At 31.8% G+C, this 19,449-nt stretch overlaps 1 protein-coding gene across 1 annotated transcript; it reads left to right on the top strand.

Moving 5' to 3' along the window:
- The first annotated feature begins 618 nt into the window (after nt 1–618).
- LOC121511100 (potassium voltage-gated channel subfamily G member 4-like) lies at nt 619–19,238 on the top strand. The gene is made up of 2 exons (XM_041789651.1): nt 619–1,377; nt 18,423–19,238. The coding sequence occupies exons 1-2, from the start codon at nt 619–621 to the stop codon at nt 19,236–19,238; spliced, it is 1,575 nt and encodes a 524-aa protein (XP_041645585.1).
- Nucleotides 19,239–19,449: the final 211 nt, after the last annotated feature.

Genomic DNA, 19,449 nt, shown 5'->3' with positions numbered 1-19,449 from the left:
CAGAACGTTGGTCTAATCACCCTGAGAGTACGTCGTACGGGAGGTTTCTCAGATGAAACAATCTCTCTGGACGGTAAGGTCAATCAGTGTCCTGTAAAAACATGTATATGATAACTTTAGGGAGAAAAGCGGTTAAAGAGGCTCAGCTAGCCTCTTAGCTGGTTAGCTCATTCTCTCCCATTCACTCTTATCAGCATGTAGGGATACCAGACCACGGTCAGAGAGTCACGGAGGTGATGGACGGGCTGTAGGGACTAAAGAGACGTGAGCTTGGTCTCTGAATGACCTAACAGATTCCCATCACTAATAATAATAATGAATATGAAATCATAAATGTAAACAGGTTCAGCTCGTTTGATGGGTGAAGTAGAGTGTCGTCTGTATACTGATGAAAGGCTTTTCTAACTGTTGTGTTGACTCTGAAACTTGGTGGATCCAGCAGTGAACCTTGTGGAACACCTGATGGCTGTCTTAAAGACTGAACTTCATTAACACGCTGTAACTGAGGACTCATTTATCTCCTTGTTTCCACAGCTCATTTGTGGCTGCTCCTGACGAAGTGTCGACTGGCCAACCTCGTACGCCGTTCTTCTCGCCATCACACACCCAGCAGCCAGCATGCCCATCATCAGTAACGCCAACCACGACTTCAGCACCTACTCCATCAGCAGCGACGACAGCAGCCTCGATCGCTTCTTCACAGAGATCCCGGAGACGGAAACCATCAAAGGGGTTTATTTCAAACGCGCTCAGCTGCTGCGGGACCCCGGAGCTTTGTACGTGGTCGACCACACCCTGCAGGTTCTGATCAATGTCGGAGGGAACCGCTACGCTTTCCCTTGGAGCACGCTGGAGCAGTTCCCCCAGAGTCGCCTGGGACGTCTGCGCTCCTGCACCACCCCCGAAGAGATCGCCCGACTCTGCGACGACTACGACGAGACGTGTCGGGAGTACTTCTTCGACCGAAACCCGACAGCTTTCAGGGTCATCCTCAACTTTCTGGCTGCGGGGAAACTCCGCCTTCTCCGGGAGCTTTGCGCCGTGTCGCTGCATGATGAGCTGGACTACTGGGGCGTGGACCCGGGCTACATGGAGCGCTGCTGCCGGCGCCGTATGATCACCCGTGTGGAGGAGGTGGCCGAGCGGGAGCGTAAGGAAGAGGAATGGAGGCAGAAGAGGATGATGCTGAAGAAAACCACCAAACAGAACGAGAAGGGCTACCGCCGGCTGACCGCCATGCTGAGGGAGGTGGTGGAAAACCCTCAGTCGGGGCTGGCTGGGAAGATGTTTGCCTGCCTCTCCGTGGTCATGGTGCTGGTCACCGTGGTCAGTCTGTGCATCAGCACCATGCCAGACCTCCGAGACGAGGAGAACAAGGTGAGTACAGGGCTGACATCTCACATCCTGTCTAATGGGAACCTTTCTGAGTGAAACGCAGACTTTAAATCCAGACCTGAACCAGTTCAGGCCGGTTCAAATCTTAGCCTGGATTAAAGCAGGTGACTGGAACTGGACTGAAATGTTTCTCCTTCTGAATCGAGACCAAAACTCTAAAGGTTAGAGACAGAGAAACTTTGACTGAAACTGAAACACATCTACAGACTTAGATCTAAACAGTGTAGATGTCGTTCTTCTGTAAATATGGGCTTTGATTCTGATAGAAAACCTCCTGAAACCAGCTGGACAACAGTCAACTCTGAATTCTGACCAAAAACCAAAAGAGGTCTGAAGAGAGACCAGGACTCCTGGCAGCTCCAGGTGTTGTACAAACACCTGAGAGCTTTGTTGTTCTGCTGCTGAAAACATCCACGCTTCGATTTCTTGGTGTCTTGATTGGTGCGATCGACTGCAGGTACGCCAGAGAGAAATCAATCCAAACACAATCACACAACAGCCTCGAGTCTTCACGCCACAGTTAGTTAACAATCGATGCCACCGCCGCCGCCACAGACGAGGAGAAATCTGTGATTTAAGTGTCCAATCAGAAACATCGATGACTCTGATTTACCCTGGACTCTGTTTTAAGACCATGAGGAGTGCTTAAAGGAACAATCCGGGGAGTTTCATTAATGAACAATGACTACCCCAGTGTTATTTTTATTTTTATAAAGTTCTTACATTATCTCTAATAGTTTATAAGGCAGAAAATTTCTTTTTAGTATTAGAGGACAGGGGTACCGCTTCTGCAGCAGAGCAGATTTCCCTCAGGGGACAATAAAGGGGCAACAGAAGGCTGGAAAAGTAAGTGGTACTAATGAAAAACAGCTGGAGGAGCATTTCACAGCTGGCCAGGTTCACTGTGAGAAACATGACTGGATATAAAAGGAGCATTTTAGAGAGGCAGAGCCAGTGATGTTGACAAACTAAGGCTAAAGCTTTCCTCCATGACTGAAGGCTTATTTCTACTCTACAGCAGGGCTGCCAGACCCAGTCACAGCAGGGGTCAGATTCTGGTTTCGGTCTGACCTGAGAGCTTAACAGGGTCCACATTTACCCATAATCTATGAACCTCATATTCACCAGTCAGAAAATATGAAAAAACCAGCACTGATGATCAATCATTTGGAAATTTCAAAAAAGTAAAAATGATAAGTTTGAAGGCTCAAATCTAAGATAAAATTTCCAACATATTAATTCAAAAGATCAGAACAGGATATTAAAAATAGGAAAATACTATTTTTAAAGAGAAAATATATTAGGAGAAAGTTAAAATCATGAGTTTAAAAGTAAAGTATGACTTCAGATTTTAAATTGTGAGTCTGATAGTTCAAAATGTGGGATTAAAAAGCCAAAATTAGAAGTTGAAAATGTCAAAATATGAGCTAGAATTCAAAATGATGATTTAAAAGAGTAAAAAGATATGACTTAAATTTCAAATTGGGAGTGTAAAAGGTCAAAAAATGAAAGAAAAAGTAAAAATTAGTCATTTAAAATGTCAAAATATGAGAAAAAATTGAAATCATGAGTTCAAAAGTCAAAATATGGGATTAAAAAGACAAAGTACGGAGTTGAAAAGGTCAAAATATGACTTAAAATTTAAAATTTGGAGTCTAAAAGAAAAAAATTAACAAATAAAGTCCAAATTATGAGTTGAAAAGGTCAAAGAATGAAATGAAAAGTCAAAATCATAAGTTTAAGTCGTAATCTTGAGATATAAAGTTGAAAATATGAAATAAAAACAAATTCATTTCTTTCCCCACATTCTTGACTTTTTATCTAGTTTTTCTTACTCTTTACTTTTTCAGATTGTTATTTTTAAACTACTTATACTGGTGGAAATCCGCAGACCTCATACTGGTGGGCCAGTTGGAATACAAATGTGATAGGATCCTGCGGGCCAGGTAGACCTGTACCATGGTCCAGATTTGGCCCCTGGGCCTTGAGTTTGACATCCCTGATCTACACGTATGAAAACACATCCATGCATTTGAAACTACAAACATCATTGCTCTGGTGCTGAAATGCAGCTGTTGCATGGGTGTCAAACTCAAGGCCCAGGGGCCAAATCTGGACCGTGGTACAGGTCTACCTGCCCAGGGTCCTATCACATTTGTATTCTAACTGGCCCACCAGTATGAGGTCTGCAGATTTCCTCCACTTTAAAAATGTAAATCTAACCTTGATCATTTCAAATATCCTTGTTAATTCATAAAAAATGGAAAAACTAAAGAGTAAAAATTTATCGGATAGAAAGTCAGGAATATGGGGAAAAAAGGTTGTGTTTTTATTTCATACTTTCAATATTGCATCTGACATTTACAACTTAAACCAAAAATTTTGACATTTTATTTCATTTCTTAACCTTTATAATTCATGATTTTAACTTTTATCACACATTTTGACCTTTTGGAGTCACAATTTTAATTTTAAGTCATATCTTGACTTTTTTAACTAAATATTTCAAATGTAACGCATGTTTTGACCTTCCAATTCCTAACTTTGACTTTTAATCTCATATTTTTACCTGTTAGACTCCGAATCTATGATTTGAACTCAAATTTTGACCATTTAAATTCATTATTTTAACTTTTCTATCTGATATATTTACATATAAAACATTAATTTTACTTTCTATCTGATATATTTACATATAAAAACATTAATTTAACTTTCTATCTAATATATTTACATATAAAAACATTAATTTTACTTTCTATCTGATATATTTACATATAAAAACATTAATTTAACTTTCTATCTAATATATTTACATATAAAAACATTAATTTTACTTTCTATCTGATATATTTACATATAAAAACATTAATTTAACTTTCTATCTGATATATTTACATATAAAAACATTAATTTAACTTTCTATCTGATATATTTACATATAAAAACATTAATTTTACTTTCTATCTGATATATTTACATATAAAAACATTATTTTAACTTTCTATCTAATATATTTACATATAAAAACATTAATTTAACTTTCTATCTGATATATTTACATATAAAAACATTAATTTAACTTTCTATCTAATATATTTACATATAAAAACATTATTTTAACTTTCTATCTGATATATTTACATATAAAAACATTAATTTAACTTTCTATCTAATATATTTACATATAAAAACATTATTTTAACTTTCTATCTGATATATTTACATATAAAAACATTAATTTTACTTTATATCTGATATATTTACATATAAAAACATTAATTTAACTTTCTATCTAATATATTTACATATAAAAACATTATTTTAACTTTCTATCTGATATATTTACATATAAAAACATTAATTTAACTTTCTATCTAATATATTTACATATAAAAACATTATTTTAACTTTCTATCTGATATATTTACATATAAAAACATTAATTTTACTTTATATCTGATATATTTACATATAAAAACATTAATTTAACTTTCTATCTGATATATTTACATATAAAAACATTAATTTAACTTTCTATCTATTATATATACACATATAAAAACATTAATTTAACTTTCTATCTAATATATTTACGTATAAAAACATTAATTTAACTTTCTATCTGATATATTTACATATAAAAACATTAATTTTACTTTCTATCTGATATATTTACATATAAAAACATTAATTTAACTTTCTATCTGATATATTTACATATAAAAACATTATTTTAACTTTCTATCTGATATATTTACATATAAAAACATTAATTTTACTTTATATCTGATATATTTACATATAAAAACATTAATTTAACTTTCTATCTGATATATTTACATATAAAAACATTATTTTAACTTTCTATCTATTATATATACACATATAAAAACATTAATTTAACTTTCTATCTAATATATTTACGTATAAAAACATTATTTTAACTTTCTATCTAATATATTTACATATAAAAACATTAATTTTACTTTCTATCTGATATATTTACATATAAAAACATTAATTTAACTTTCTATCTAATATATTTACATATAAAAACATTAATTTAACTTTCTATCTGATATATTTACATATAAAAACATTAATTTTACTTTCTATCTGATATATTTACATATAAAAACATTATTTTAACTTTCTATCTGATATATTTACATATAAAAACATTATTTTAACTTTCTATCTAATATATTTACATATAAAAACATTAATTTAACTTTCTATCTGATATATTTACATATAAAAACATTAATTTAACTTTCTATCTGATATATTTACATATAAAAACATTATTTTAACTTTCTATCTAATATATTTACATATAAAAACATTAATTTAACTTTCTATCTAATATATTTACATATAAAAACATTATTTTAACTTTCTATCTGATATATTTACATATAAAAACATTATTTTAACTTTCTATCTATTATATATACACATATAAAAACATTAATTTAACTTTCTATCTAATATATTTACGTATAAAAACATTATTTTAACTTTTTATCTAATATATTTACATATAAAAACATTAATTTTACTTTCTATCTGATATATTTACATATAAAAACATTAATTTAACTTTCTATCTAATATATTTACGTATAAAAACATTATTTTAACTTTCTATCTAATATATTTACATATAAAAACATTAATTTTACTTTCTATCTGATATATTTACATATAAAACATTAAATTAACTTTCTATCCGATATATTTACATATAAAACATTAATTTAACTTTCTATCTGATATATTTACATATAAAAACATTAATTTTACTTTATATCTGATATATTTACATATAAAAACATTAATTTAACTTTCTATCTGATATATTTACATATAAAAACATTAATTTTACTTTCTATCTGATATATTTACATATAAAAACATTAATTTTACTTTATATCTGATATATTTACATATAAAAACATTAATTTTACTTTATATCTGATATATTTACATATAAAAACATTAATTTTACTTTATATCTGATATATTTACATATAAAAACATTAATTTAACTTTCTATCTGATATATTTACATATAAAAACATTATTTTAACTTTCTATCTATTATATATACACATATAAAAACATTAATTTAACTTTCTATCTAATATATTTACGTATAAAAACATTATTTTAACTTTCTATCTAATATATTTACATATAAAAACATTAATTTAACTTTCTATCTGATATATTTACATATAAAAACATTAATTTAACTTTCTATCTAATATATTTACGTATAAAAACATTATTTTAACTTTCTATCTAATATATTTACATATAAAAACATTAATTAAACTTTCTATCTGATATATTTACATATAAAAACATTAATTTTACTTTCTATCTGATATATTTACATATAAAAACATTATTTTAACTTTCTATCTGATATATTTACATATAAAAACATTATTTTAACTTTCTATCTAATATATTTACATATAAAAACATTAATTTAACTTTCTATCTGATATATTTACATATAAAAACATTAATTTAACTTTCTATCTAATATATTTACGTATAAAAACATTATTTTAACTTTCTATCTAATATATTTACATATAAAAACATTAATTAAACTTTCTATCTGATATATTTACATATAAAAACATTAATTTTACTTTCTATCTGATATATTTACATATAAAAACATTATTTTAACTTTCTATCTGATATATTTACATATAAAAACATTATTTTAACTTTCTATCTAATATATTTACATATAAAAACATTAATTTAACTTTCTATCTGATATATTTACATATAAAAACATTAATTTAACTTTCTATCTGATATATTTACATATACAAACATTATTTTAACTTTCTATCTAATATATTTACATATAAAAACATTAATTTAACTTTCTATCTAATATATTTACATATAAAAACATTATTTTAACTTTCTATCTGATATATTTACATATAAAAACATTATTTTAACTTTCTATCTATTATATATACACATATAAAAACATTAATTTAACTTTCTATCTAATATATTTACGTATAAAAACATTATTTTAACTTTCTATCTAATATATTTACATATAAAAACATTAATTTTACTTTCTATCTGATATATTTACATATAAAAACATTAATTTAACTTTCTATCTAATATATTTACGTATAAAAACATTATTTTAACTTTCTATCTAATATATTTACATATAAAAACATTAATTTTACTTTCTATCTGATATATTTACATATAAAACATTAATTTAACTTTCTATCTGATATATTTACATATAAAAACATTAATTTTACTTTCTATCTGATATATTTACATATAAAAACATTAATTTTACTTTCTATCTGATATATTAACATATAAAAACATTATTTTAACTTCTATCTGATATATTTACATATAAGAACATTAATTTAACTTTCTATCTGATATATTTACATATAAAAACATTAATTTAACTTTCTATCTGATATATTTACATATAAAAAAATTAATTTAACTGTCTATCTGATATATTTACATATAAAAACATTATTTTAACTTTCTATCTGATATATTTACATATAAAAACATTATTTTAACTTTCTATCTGATATATTTACATGTAAAAACATTATTTTAACTTTCTATCTGATATATTTACATATAAAAACATTATTTTAACTTTCTATCTGATATATTTACATATAAAAACATTATTTTAACTTTCTATCTGATATATTTACATATAAAAACATTATTTTAACTTTCTATCTGATATATTTACATATAAAAACATTATTTTAACTTTCTATCTGATATATTTACATATAAAAACATTATTTTAACTTTCTATCTGATATATTTACATATAAAAACATTAATTTAACTTTCTATCTATTATATATACACATATAAAAACATTAATTTTACTTTCTATCTGATATATTTACATATAAAAACATTAATTTTACTTTCTATCTGATATATTTACATATAAAAACATTAATTTTACTTTCTATCTGATATATTTACATATAAAAACATTAATTTTACTTTCTATCTGATATATTTACATATAAAACATTAATTTAACTTTCTATCTGATATATTTACATATAAAAACATTAATTTTACTTTCTATCTGATATATTTACATATAAAAACATTAATTTTACTTTCTATCTGATATATTAACATATAAAAACATTATTTTAACTTCTATCTGATATATTTACATATAAGAACATTAATTTAACTTTCTATCTGATATATTTACATATAAAAACATTAATTTAACTTTCTATCTGATATATTTACATATAAAAAAATTAATTTAACTGTCTATCTGATATATTTACATATAAAAACATTATTTTAACTTTCTATCTGATATATTTACATATAAAAACATTATTTTAACTTTCTATCTGATATATTTACATGTAAAAACATTATTTTAACTTTCTATCTGATATATTTACATATAAAAACATTATTTTAACTTTCTATCTGATATATTTACATATAAAAACATTATTTTAACTTTCTATCTGATATATTTACATATAAAAACATTATTTTAACTTTCTATCTGATATATTTACATATAAAAACATTATTTTAACTTTCTATCTGATATATTTACATATAAAAACATTATTTTAACTTTATATCTGATATATTTACATGTAAAAACATTATTTTAACTTTCTATCTCATATATTTACATATAAAAACATTATTTTAACTTTATATCTGATATGTTTACATATAAAAACATTATTTTAACTTCTATCTCATATATGTACATATAAAAACATTATTTTAACTTTATATCTGATATGTTTACATATAAAAACATTATTTTAGCTTTATATCTGATATATTAACATATAAAAACATTATTTTAACTTTATATCTGATATATTAACATATAAAAACATTATTTTGACTTTGAATAATGTGTTTTTACCTTTTCATCTCATTTATTAAATTTTTTTATCTCAAAATTTTAGCTCCTTAACTTAGCATTTTGACTTTTTTTTTTTTTTTTTTTAAATTTTCAAAGTTTTTTTTTTTTGCCCATTATTATCTCTGGTGAAAGTAAGTTGGCAGTTTATGGTTAAATCTGGACCCTGTTAGGCCCTCAGGTTAGACCTAAATCCAGAATCCGGCCCCTGCTGTGGATGGGTTTGAGGCCCCTGATCTGTTGTGTTGGGGTGGACATTAAAAATGAATCCACTAGAGGTCGCTGTCTCTCATGGAGCTGAAGCTGCTCATAGACCGAAGACAGAACCGCTGTGCTAACATCAGTGACGTGTTAAATATGAACCACTCCTCAAGGTGACGATATTTCCTTAGAAAACTCGATTAAGTTCTTCCTCTTTTCCTGATAGTTCTTCTTCACTGTGTTTGCTACTCTGGTTTGAACTGTAGCTCAACGCTGACCCACGACTGGAGGTGGTTTTGCAGTGTTCTGATCATGTCTTTAAAGGGATACTTCAACATTTTGGCAAATTTGCCAATTGCCATAATTCCTGTAGTCTTAGTAATAGGTTTGTTTCCTTTAGTTGTCGGTGCAAGCTGTTTCTAGATCTGGGGGGACTGATATACCAGCTGCACTGCTAACCCTATGTAGGCAGACGGTATTTTTTGCTTTCCCTCATCAAACTCATCAAATACACAATCCAACAACTCCAAAATGCTCTTGTGGACAAGTTGTGACCTGTACATTCACCACGCTAGTACGAACAGAAAGGTTCATATGTGTTTGAAACACAGAGCATAAATGAGCCACTCTGCTGTTGCAAGCAGGGATCCAGACGGTGTCGCTGTTAAAGGGGGGGCATTGGGGGGCCGTGCTCTCCAATGAACCACTGTACCCACCTCCTGTGTGAACAGGATCCAGAAACACTGCCGTCTTCTCTGGACCAAAGTTCATTTAACATGGACTGAGGAAACATGGAAAACTGTTCTGTGGTCAGAGGAAAACTGTTCTGTGGTCAGAGGAAAACTGTTCTGTGGTCAGAGGAAAACTGTTCTGTGGTCAGGTGAAAACTGTTCTGTGGTCAGAGGAAAACTGTTCTGTGGTCAGAGGAAAACTGTTCTGTGGTCAGAGGAAAACTGTCCTGTGGTCAGGTGAAAACTGTTCTGTGGTCAGGTGAAAACTGTTCTGTGGTCAGGTGAAAACTGTTCTGTGGTCAGGTGAAAACTGTTCTGTGGTCAGGTGAAAACTGTTCTGTGGTCAGGTGAAAACTGTTCTGTGGTCAGGTGAAAACTGTTCTGTGGTCAGGTGAAAACTGTTCTGTGGTCAGAGGAAAACTGTTCTGTGGTCAGAGGAAAACTGTTTCTGTGGTCAGAGGAAAACTGTTCTGTGGTCAGAGGAAAACTGTTCTGTGGTCAGATGGTCAGGAGAAGAGTAAAACATCTTTCCCACTGAGAGAATCTTTCAGTGTGGTTCTTTTCTCTCCTTTAATAAAGAAATGTTTTCCAGTCTTTACCACCATCCACACTGATCTCTTCACCAGCAGACAACCCCGCCTGTAGCCGTCACCTCTTTCTCTCTCTCAGATGACTCTGATTGGTCCGGTCATTCTCTGACCAGGAACAAGCGAATCAGGTGGAATCTTTGACAGATGTATCCTCCTGATGACAGACATGAATCTGGAAAATTTGTTGGATTTGAAAGGTTCCAAGATTTGACCTTTGACTTTTGATTTCAGCTGCAGATAAAACCTCCCCCTTCAGCCCTGACGTCCATAAGAAGCTCATCCTGTGTGGATAGAAACTTTTCTCTCTTTTCAAGGGTTTTAATTCGAGTTTTGTGACTCACTGCAGGTCTGGTGGAGAGGTTTTTGTGTGCTCTCATTCAGCTGCCGTTTAAAGACTCACTGAAATGGAAATGGATTTTTCTCCCACTTCAATGGCTGATTTTCAGGCCTTTAAACACAGATTTCTTTCTCTTTTTGGATCTATAGTCTGATAAAGCATCATGCACAGAAACCTTGCACGCTGAGTCTTTGTTCTGTTCATGATGAAATCTGGCAGTTTGAGACAAATCAGAGCCATGAAGCAGTGGAGATGATTTTGTCCTTTACTCTCTGAGAACGGTAAAAATAAAAACCCTGGGGCTGGTTGATAAAGGTCCAAACTTACAGTTTAAAGGTGTTTTATGTGGTTGGTAAAGGTCCAAACTCACAGTTTAAAGGTGTTTTATGTGGTTGATAAAGGTCCAAACTCACAGTTTAAAGGTGTTTTATGTGGTTGATAAAGGTCCAAACTTACAGTTTAAAGGTGTTTTAATGTGGTTGATAAAGGTCCAAACTTACAGTTTAAAGGTGTTTTATGTGGTTGATAAAGGTCCAAACTTACAGTTTAAAGGTGTTTTATGTGGTTGATAAAGGTCCAAACTTACAGTTTAAAGGTGTTTTATGTGGTTGATAAAGGTCCAAACTTACAGTTTAAAGGTGTTTTATGTGGTTGATAAAGGTCCAAACTTACAGTTTAAAGGTGTTTTAATGTGGTTGATAAAGGTCCGAACTCACAGTTTAAAGGTGTTTTATGTGGTTGATAAAGGTCCAAACTTACAGTTTAAAGGTGTTTTAATGTGGTTGATAAAGGTCCAAACTCACAGTTTAAAGGTGTTTTATGTGGTTGATAAAGGTCCAAACTCACAGTTTAAAGGTGTTTTATGTGGTTGATAAAGGTCCAAACTTACAGTTTAAAGGTGTTTTAATGTGGTTGATAAAGGTCCGAACTCACAGTTTAAAGGTGTTTTATGTGGTTGATAAAGGTCCAAACTCACAGTTTAAAGGTGTTTTATGTGGTTGATAAAGGTCCGATCTCACAGTTTAAAGGTGTTTTAATGTGGTTGATAAAGGTCCAAACTTACAGTTTAAAGGTGTTTTAATGTGGTTGGTAAAGGTCCAAACTCACAGTTTAAAGGTGTTTTAATGTGGTTGATAAAGGTCCAAACTTACAGTTTAAAGGTGTTTTATGTGGTTGATAAAGGTCCGAACTCACAGTTTAAAGGTGTTTTAATGTGGTTGATAAAGGTCCAAACTTACAGTTTAAAGGTGTTTTAATGTGGTTGGTAAAGGTCCAAACTTGCAGTTTAAAGGTGTTTTAATGTGGTTGGTAAAGGTCCAAACTTACAGTTTAAAGGTGTTTTAATGTGGTTGGTAAAGGTCCAAACTTACAGTTTAAAGGTGTTTTAATGTGGTTGATAAAGGTCCAAACTTACAGTTTAAAGGTGTTTTAATGTGGTTGATAAAGGTCCAAACTTACAGTTTAAAGGTGTTTTAATGTGGTTGATAAAGGTCCAAACTTACAGTTTAAAGGTGTTTTATGTGGTTGATAAAGGTCCAAACTTACAGTTTAAAGGTGTTTTAATGTGGTTGATAAAGGTCCAAACTTACAGTTTAAAGGTGTTTTATATGGTTGATAAAGGTCCAAACTTACAGTTTAAAGGTGTTTTAATGTGGTTGATAAAGGTCCAAACTCACAGTTTAAAGGTGTTTTAATGTGGTTGATAAAGGTCCAAACTCACAGTTTAAAGGTGTTTTAATGTGGTTGGTAAAGGTCCAAACTCACAGTTTAAAGGTGTTTTAATGTGGTTGGTAAAGGTCCAAACTTACAGTTTAAAGGTGTTTTATGTGGTTGATAAAGGTCCAAACTTACAGTTTAAAGGTGTTTTAATGTGGTTGATAAAGGTCCAAACTTACAGTTTAAAGGTGTTTTATGTGGTTGATAAAGGTCCAAACTTACAGTTTAAAGGTGTTTTATGTGGTTGATAAAGGTCCAAACTTACAGTTTAAAGGTGTTTTATGTGGTTGATAAAGGTCCAAACTTACAGTTTAAAGGTGTTTTATGTGGTTGATAAAGGTCCAAACTTACAGTTTAAAGGTGTTTTAATGTGGTTGGTAAAGGTCCAAACTTACAGTTTAAAGGTGTTTTAATGTGGTTGATAAAGGTCCAAACTCACAGTTTAAAGGTGTTTTAATGTGGTTGATAAAGGTCCAAACTCACAGTTTAAAGGTGTTTTAATGTGGTTGGTAAAGGTCCAAACTTACAGTTTAAAGGTGTTTTAATGTGGTTGATAAAGGTCCAAACTTACAGTTTAAAGGTGTTTTATGTGGTTGATAAAGGTCCAAACTTACAGTTTAAAGGTGTTTTAATGTAGTTGATAAAGGTCCATACTCACAGTTTAAAGGTGTTTTAATGTGGTTGATAAAGGTACAAACTTACAGTTTAAAGGTGTTTTAATGTGGTTGATAAAGGTCCAAACTTACAGTTTAAAGGTGTTTTATGTGGTTGATAAAGGTCCAAACTTACAGTTTAAAGGTGTTTTAATGTGGTTGATAAAGGTCCAAACTCACAGTTTAAAGGTGTTTTATGTGGTTGATAAAGGTCCAAACTCACAGTTTAAAGGTGTTTTATGTGGTTGATAAAGGTCCAAACTTACAGTTTAAAGGTGTTTTAATGTGGTTGATAAAGGTCCAAACTTACAGTTTAAAGGTGTTTTAATGTGGTTGATAAAGGTCCAAACTCACAGTTTAAAGGTGTTTTATGTGGTTGATAAAGGTCCAAACTTACAGTTTAAAGGTGTTTTAATGTGGTTGATAAAGGTCCAAACTTACAGTTTAAAGGTGTTTTAATGTGGTTGATAAAGGTCCAAACTCACAGTTTAAAGGTGTTTTAATGTGGTTGATAAAGGTCCAAACTCACAGTTTAAAGGTGTTTTAATGTGGTTGATAAAGGTCCAAACTTACAGTTTAAAGGTGTTTTAATGTGGTTGATAAAGGTCCAAACTCACAGTTTAAAGGTGTTTTAATGTGGTTGATAAAGGTCCAAACTCACAGTTTAAAGGTGTTTTAATGTGGTTGATAAAGGTCCAAACTCACAGTTTAAAGGTGTTTTAATGTGGTTGATAAAGGTCCAAACTCACAGTTTAAAGGTGTTTTAATGTGGTTGATAAAGGTCCAAACTTACAGTTTAAAGGTGTTTTATGTGGTTGATAAAGGTCCAAACTTACAGTTTAAAGGTGTTTTAATGTGGTTGATAAAGGTCCAAACTCACAGTTTAAAGGTGTTTTAATGTGGTTGATAAAGGTCCAAACTCACAGTTTAAAGGTGTTTTAATGTGGTTGATAAAGGTCCAAACTTACAGTTTAAAGGTGTTTTATGTGGTTGATAAAGGTCCAAACTCACAGTTTAAAGGTGTTTTAATGTGGTTGATAAAGGTCCAAACTCACAGTTTAAAGGTGTTTTAATGTGGTTGATAAAGGTCCAAACTCACAGTTTAAAGGTGTTTTAATGTGGTTGATAAAGGTCCAAACTCACAGTTTAAAGGTGTTTTATGTGGTTGATAAAGGTCCAAACTCACAGTTTAAAGGTGTTTTATGTGGTTGATAAAGGTCCAAACTCACAGTTTAAAGGTGTTTTATGTGGTTGATAAAGGTCCAAACTCACAGTTTAAAGGTGTTTTAATGTGGTTGATAAAGGTCCAAACTTACAGTTTAAAGGTGTTTTAATGTGGTTGATAAAGGTCCAAACTCACAGTTTAAAGGTGTTTTAATGTGGTTGATAAAGGTCCAAACTCACAGTTTAAAGGTGTTTTAATGTGGTTGATAAAGGTCCAAACTCACAGTTTAAAGGTGTTTTAATGTGGTTGATAAAGGTCCAAACTTACAGTTTAAAGGTGTTTTAATGTGGTTGATAAAGGTCCAAACTTACAGTTTAAAGGTGTTTTAATGTGGTTGATAAAGGTCCAAACTCACAGTTTAAAGGTGTTTTAATGTGGTTGATAAAGGTCCAAACTCACAGTTTAAAGGTGTTTTAATGTGGTTGATAAAGGTCCAAACTTACAGTTTAAAGGTGTTTTATGTGGTTGATAAAGGTCCAAACTCACAGTTTAAAGGTGTTTTAATGTGGTTGATAAAGGTCCAAACTCACAGTTTAAAGGTGTTTTAATGTGGTTGATAAAGGTCCAAACTCACAGTTTAAAGGTGTTTTAATGTGGTTGATAAAGGTCCAAACTTACAGTTTAAAGGTGTTTTAATGTGGTTGATAAAGGTCCAAACTCACAGTTTAAAGGTGTTTTAATGTGGTTGATAAAGGTCCAAACTTACAGTTTAAAGGTGTTTTAATGTGGTTGATAAAGGTCCAAACTTACAGTTTAAAGGTGTTTTAATGTGGTTGATAAAGGTCCAAACTCACAGTTTAAAGGTGTTTTAATGTGGTTGATAAAGGTCCAAACTTACAGTTTAAAGGTGTTTTAATGTGGTTGATAAAGGTCCAAACTTACAGTTTAAAGGTGTTTTAATGTGGTTGATAAAGGTCCAAACTCACAGTTTAAAGGTGTTTTAATGTGGTTGATAAAGGTCCAAACTCACAGTTTAAAGGTGTTTTATGTGGTTGATAAAGGTCCAAACTTACAGTTTAAAGGTGTTTTAATGTGGTTGATAAAGGTCCAAACTCACAGTTTAAAGGTGTTTTAATGTGGTTGATAAAGGTCCAAACTTACAGTTTAAAGGTGTTTTAATGTGGTTGATAAAGGTCCAAACTTACAGTTTAAAGGTGTTTTAATGTGGTTGATAAAGGTCCAAACTTACAGTTTAAAGGTGTTTTAATGTGGTTGATAAAGGTCCAAACTCACAGTTTAAAGGTGTTTTAATGTGGTTGATAAAGGTCCAAACTCACAGTTTAAAGGTGTTTTAATGTGGTTGATAAAGGTCCAAACTTACAGTTTAAAGGTGTTTTAATGTGGTTGATAAAGGTCCAAACTCACAGTTTAAAGGTGTTTTAATGTGGTTGATAAAGGTCCAAACTCACAGTTTAAAGGTGTTTTAATGTGGTTGATAAAGGTCCAAACTCACAGTTTAAAGGTGTTTTAATGTGGTTGATAAAGGTCCAAACTCACAGTTTAAAGGTGTTTTAATGTGGTTGATAAAGGTCCAAACTTACAGTTTAAAGGTGTTTTATGTGGTTGATAAAGGTCCAAACTTACAGTTTAAAGGTGTTTTAATGTGGTTGATAAAGGTCCAAACTCACAGTTTAAAGGTGTTTTAATGTGGTTGATAAAGGTCCAAACTCACAGTTTAAAGGTGTTTTAATGTGGTTGATAAAGGTCCAAACTCACAGTTTAAAGGTGTTTTAATGTGGTTGATAAAGGTCCAAACTCACAGTTTAAAGGTGTTTTAATGTGGTTGATAAAGGTCCAAACTTACAGTTTAAAGGTGTTTTAATGTGGTTGATAAAGGTCCAAACTCACAGTTTAAAGGTGTTTTAATGTGGTTGATAAAGGTCCAAACTTACAGTTTAAAGGTGTTTTAATGTGGTTGATAAAGGTCCAAACTCACAGTTTAAAGGTGTTTTAATGTGGTTGATAAAGGTCCAAACTCACAGTTTAAAGGTGTTTTAATGTGGTTGATAAAGGTCCAAACTCACAGTTTAAAGGTGTTTTAATGTGGTTGATAAAGGTCCAAACTTACAGTTTAAAGGTGTTTTTATGGTTGTCGTCTGATCTAAAGGTCCAAACTTACAGTTTAAAGATGTGGTTGATAAAGTGCTCCAAACTCACAGTGGTCGTTTAATGGTTGATGCCACTCACAGTTTAAAGGTGTTTTGCCCTGGTTGATAGGTCCAAACTGCCTGAGTTTAAAGGTGTTTTAGTGGCTCCTGATAAAGGTCCAAACTTACAGTTCACAGTAATGCTCAGATACACAAACACACAGCAGGTGTTTTATGTTGATAAAGGTCCAAACTCACAGTTTAAAGGTGTTTTATGTGGTTGATAAAGGTCCAAATCAGACAGATTTCACATCAGCAATGCCTGCTTAAAATGTGAAACTGATGGGAGTTTGAGCGAATGTCTTTATGTTTGATAAAGGTCCAAATACAGTTTAAAGGTGTTTTAATGTGGTTGATAAAGGAACTCACAGTTTAAAGGTGTTTTATGTTTGATAAAGGTCCAAACTTAGTTTAGGTGTTTTATGTGGTTGATAAAGGTCCAAATTACAGTTTATGTTTTAGTTTGATAAAGGTTATTTAAGGTGTTTTATGTTTTTCTTAGTTTGTTTTATTATTATTATTCTTATGTTTGTTTTGTTTTAAATGTAATTATTTTATTTTGTTTTTGTTGTTTTTATTATTTTCTATTTTTTATTTAAGGTGTTTTTATTTTTGATTTATTTCACAGTTTTATTTTCCAAACTCACAGTTACAGGTTTTATTTTGTTATGATTTTATTTTAGTTTATATTTTTATGGTTTATTATTTTAATTTTGGTTATTTAATTTGGTTGATGTTTTACAGTTTATGATGTTTGATTTCCAAACTCAAGTTTGATTTTTATGTGGTTGATAATTAGGTCCAAAACGTTTAAAGGTTTTGTTTGTATAATGTTTTATGTTTTATTTGTTTTTATTGTATTAATTATTTGATTTAAATTTTTAATGTGGTTATTTATTTACAGTTTAAAGGTGTTTTAATGTGGTTGGATACTAACTCACAGTTTAAATTATCTGTTTTGTAAATGTTTAGTTTAAAGGTGGTTTTTGTTTTTTTTTATTATTTTTTATTTTGTTTTAATTTTGGTAGATTGTAATTTTTATGTGGTTTTAAATGTTTTAAATAGATTTTATTATTTTAATTTGAATTTTTTTAATAATATGTTTTAATTATCATTTCCTTTAAATGTGGTTTGATAAAGGTCCAGTTTAGCATTTTAATGTGGTTTATAAAGGTTTCAGTTTTTGTTTTTTACTTTTGTCTTGATTTAATGCTATTTGTATTTTTTTATGTTTTTTAAGTAATTATTTTTTTCTGTATTAGGTGTTTTTGTCTGATGATTCCTGTAAATTTTTTTTTTCTTTTTTGTTTTAAATGTTAATTTTAATTTTGTTTTTTCTTATTCTGTTTTTACCAGCAGCATTGTTGTCTGATTTTTCTGTGTTTTTCCCGCACAGCAAGGTCTCGATAAAGGTCCTCACAGATGGCCAAAGCAGTTTAAAGGTGTGTGTCCAAATCAGTCAGCACTGGAGCTTAAAGCGTTTTAATGTGGTTGATAAAGGTCCCAACGCCCAGAGCAAGCTGGCGTTCGCCCGCGGCCCTCTTAACATCATCGACGCCATCGCCATCCTGCCGTACTACGTGTCGCTGGTGTTTGACATCAGAGACGAGTCGGAGGAGGACGTCATCATGGGGGCGGGCCGAGGATACCTGGACAAGCTGAGTCTGATCCTGCGTCTGCTGCGGGCGCTCAGGATCCTCTACGTAATGCGATTAGCTCGCCACTCACTGGGCCTGCAGACGCTCGGACTGACGATGCAGCGCAGCATTCGCGAGTTTGGCCTGCTGCTGCTCTTCGTCTGTGTCGCCGTCACGCTCTTCTCTCCGCTGGTGCACCTAGCAGAGAGTGAGCTGGCGCCATTTGCCGCCACGCACCCCCACCACAGCTTCAGCAGCATCCCCGCCTCCTATTGGTGGGCCATCATCTCCATGACGACGGTGGGATACGGAGACATGGTGCCTCGCAGCATCCCAGGACAGATCGTCGCCCTGACCAGCATCCTGAGCGGCATCCTCATCATGGCGTTCCCAGCTACCTCCATCTTCCACACCTTCTCGCGCTCGTACCAGGAGCTGAAGCAGGAGTACGAGCGACTGTGGAAGGAAGAGCGAGGGGAGGAGATCGCCGCCGAGTCCGAGGAGAGCTGGTCCAAAGCCGACCTGTCACTGGATGAGCATCTGTCTGCGTCTGAGGAGGCAAAAGACGGCAAGACATCAAACAGCTGTCAGGAGACCACGCTCCCGTCCACGGCGTTCTAACAGCGAGGCAGAGAGCGGGCAGGGTCGAGCTCTCAGGGTGTGATTGTCTGCTAAACAGGATGTGTAGTCTGCTGTCAAAACCGCCACCATGAGGACGGTTTACACCACAGCTCTCAGGATGTGAAAGTCTGTTAAATATGGAGACGCCTCAATGACGCTCTGCTGTAAAAACCGCCATAATCCGGTGGACGGCCATACTCCGATGGACGGC

Source organism: Cheilinus undulatus, linkage group 1 (assembly GCF_018320785.1).
Source record: "Cheilinus undulatus linkage group 1, ASM1832078v1, whole genome shotgun sequence".
NCBI classification, from domain to species: domain Eukaryota; kingdom Metazoa; phylum Chordata; class Actinopteri; order Labriformes; family Labridae; genus Cheilinus; species Cheilinus undulatus.
Note: the sequence above shows the minus strand (reverse complement) of the source record. Positions and strands in the feature narration are given on the sequence as shown.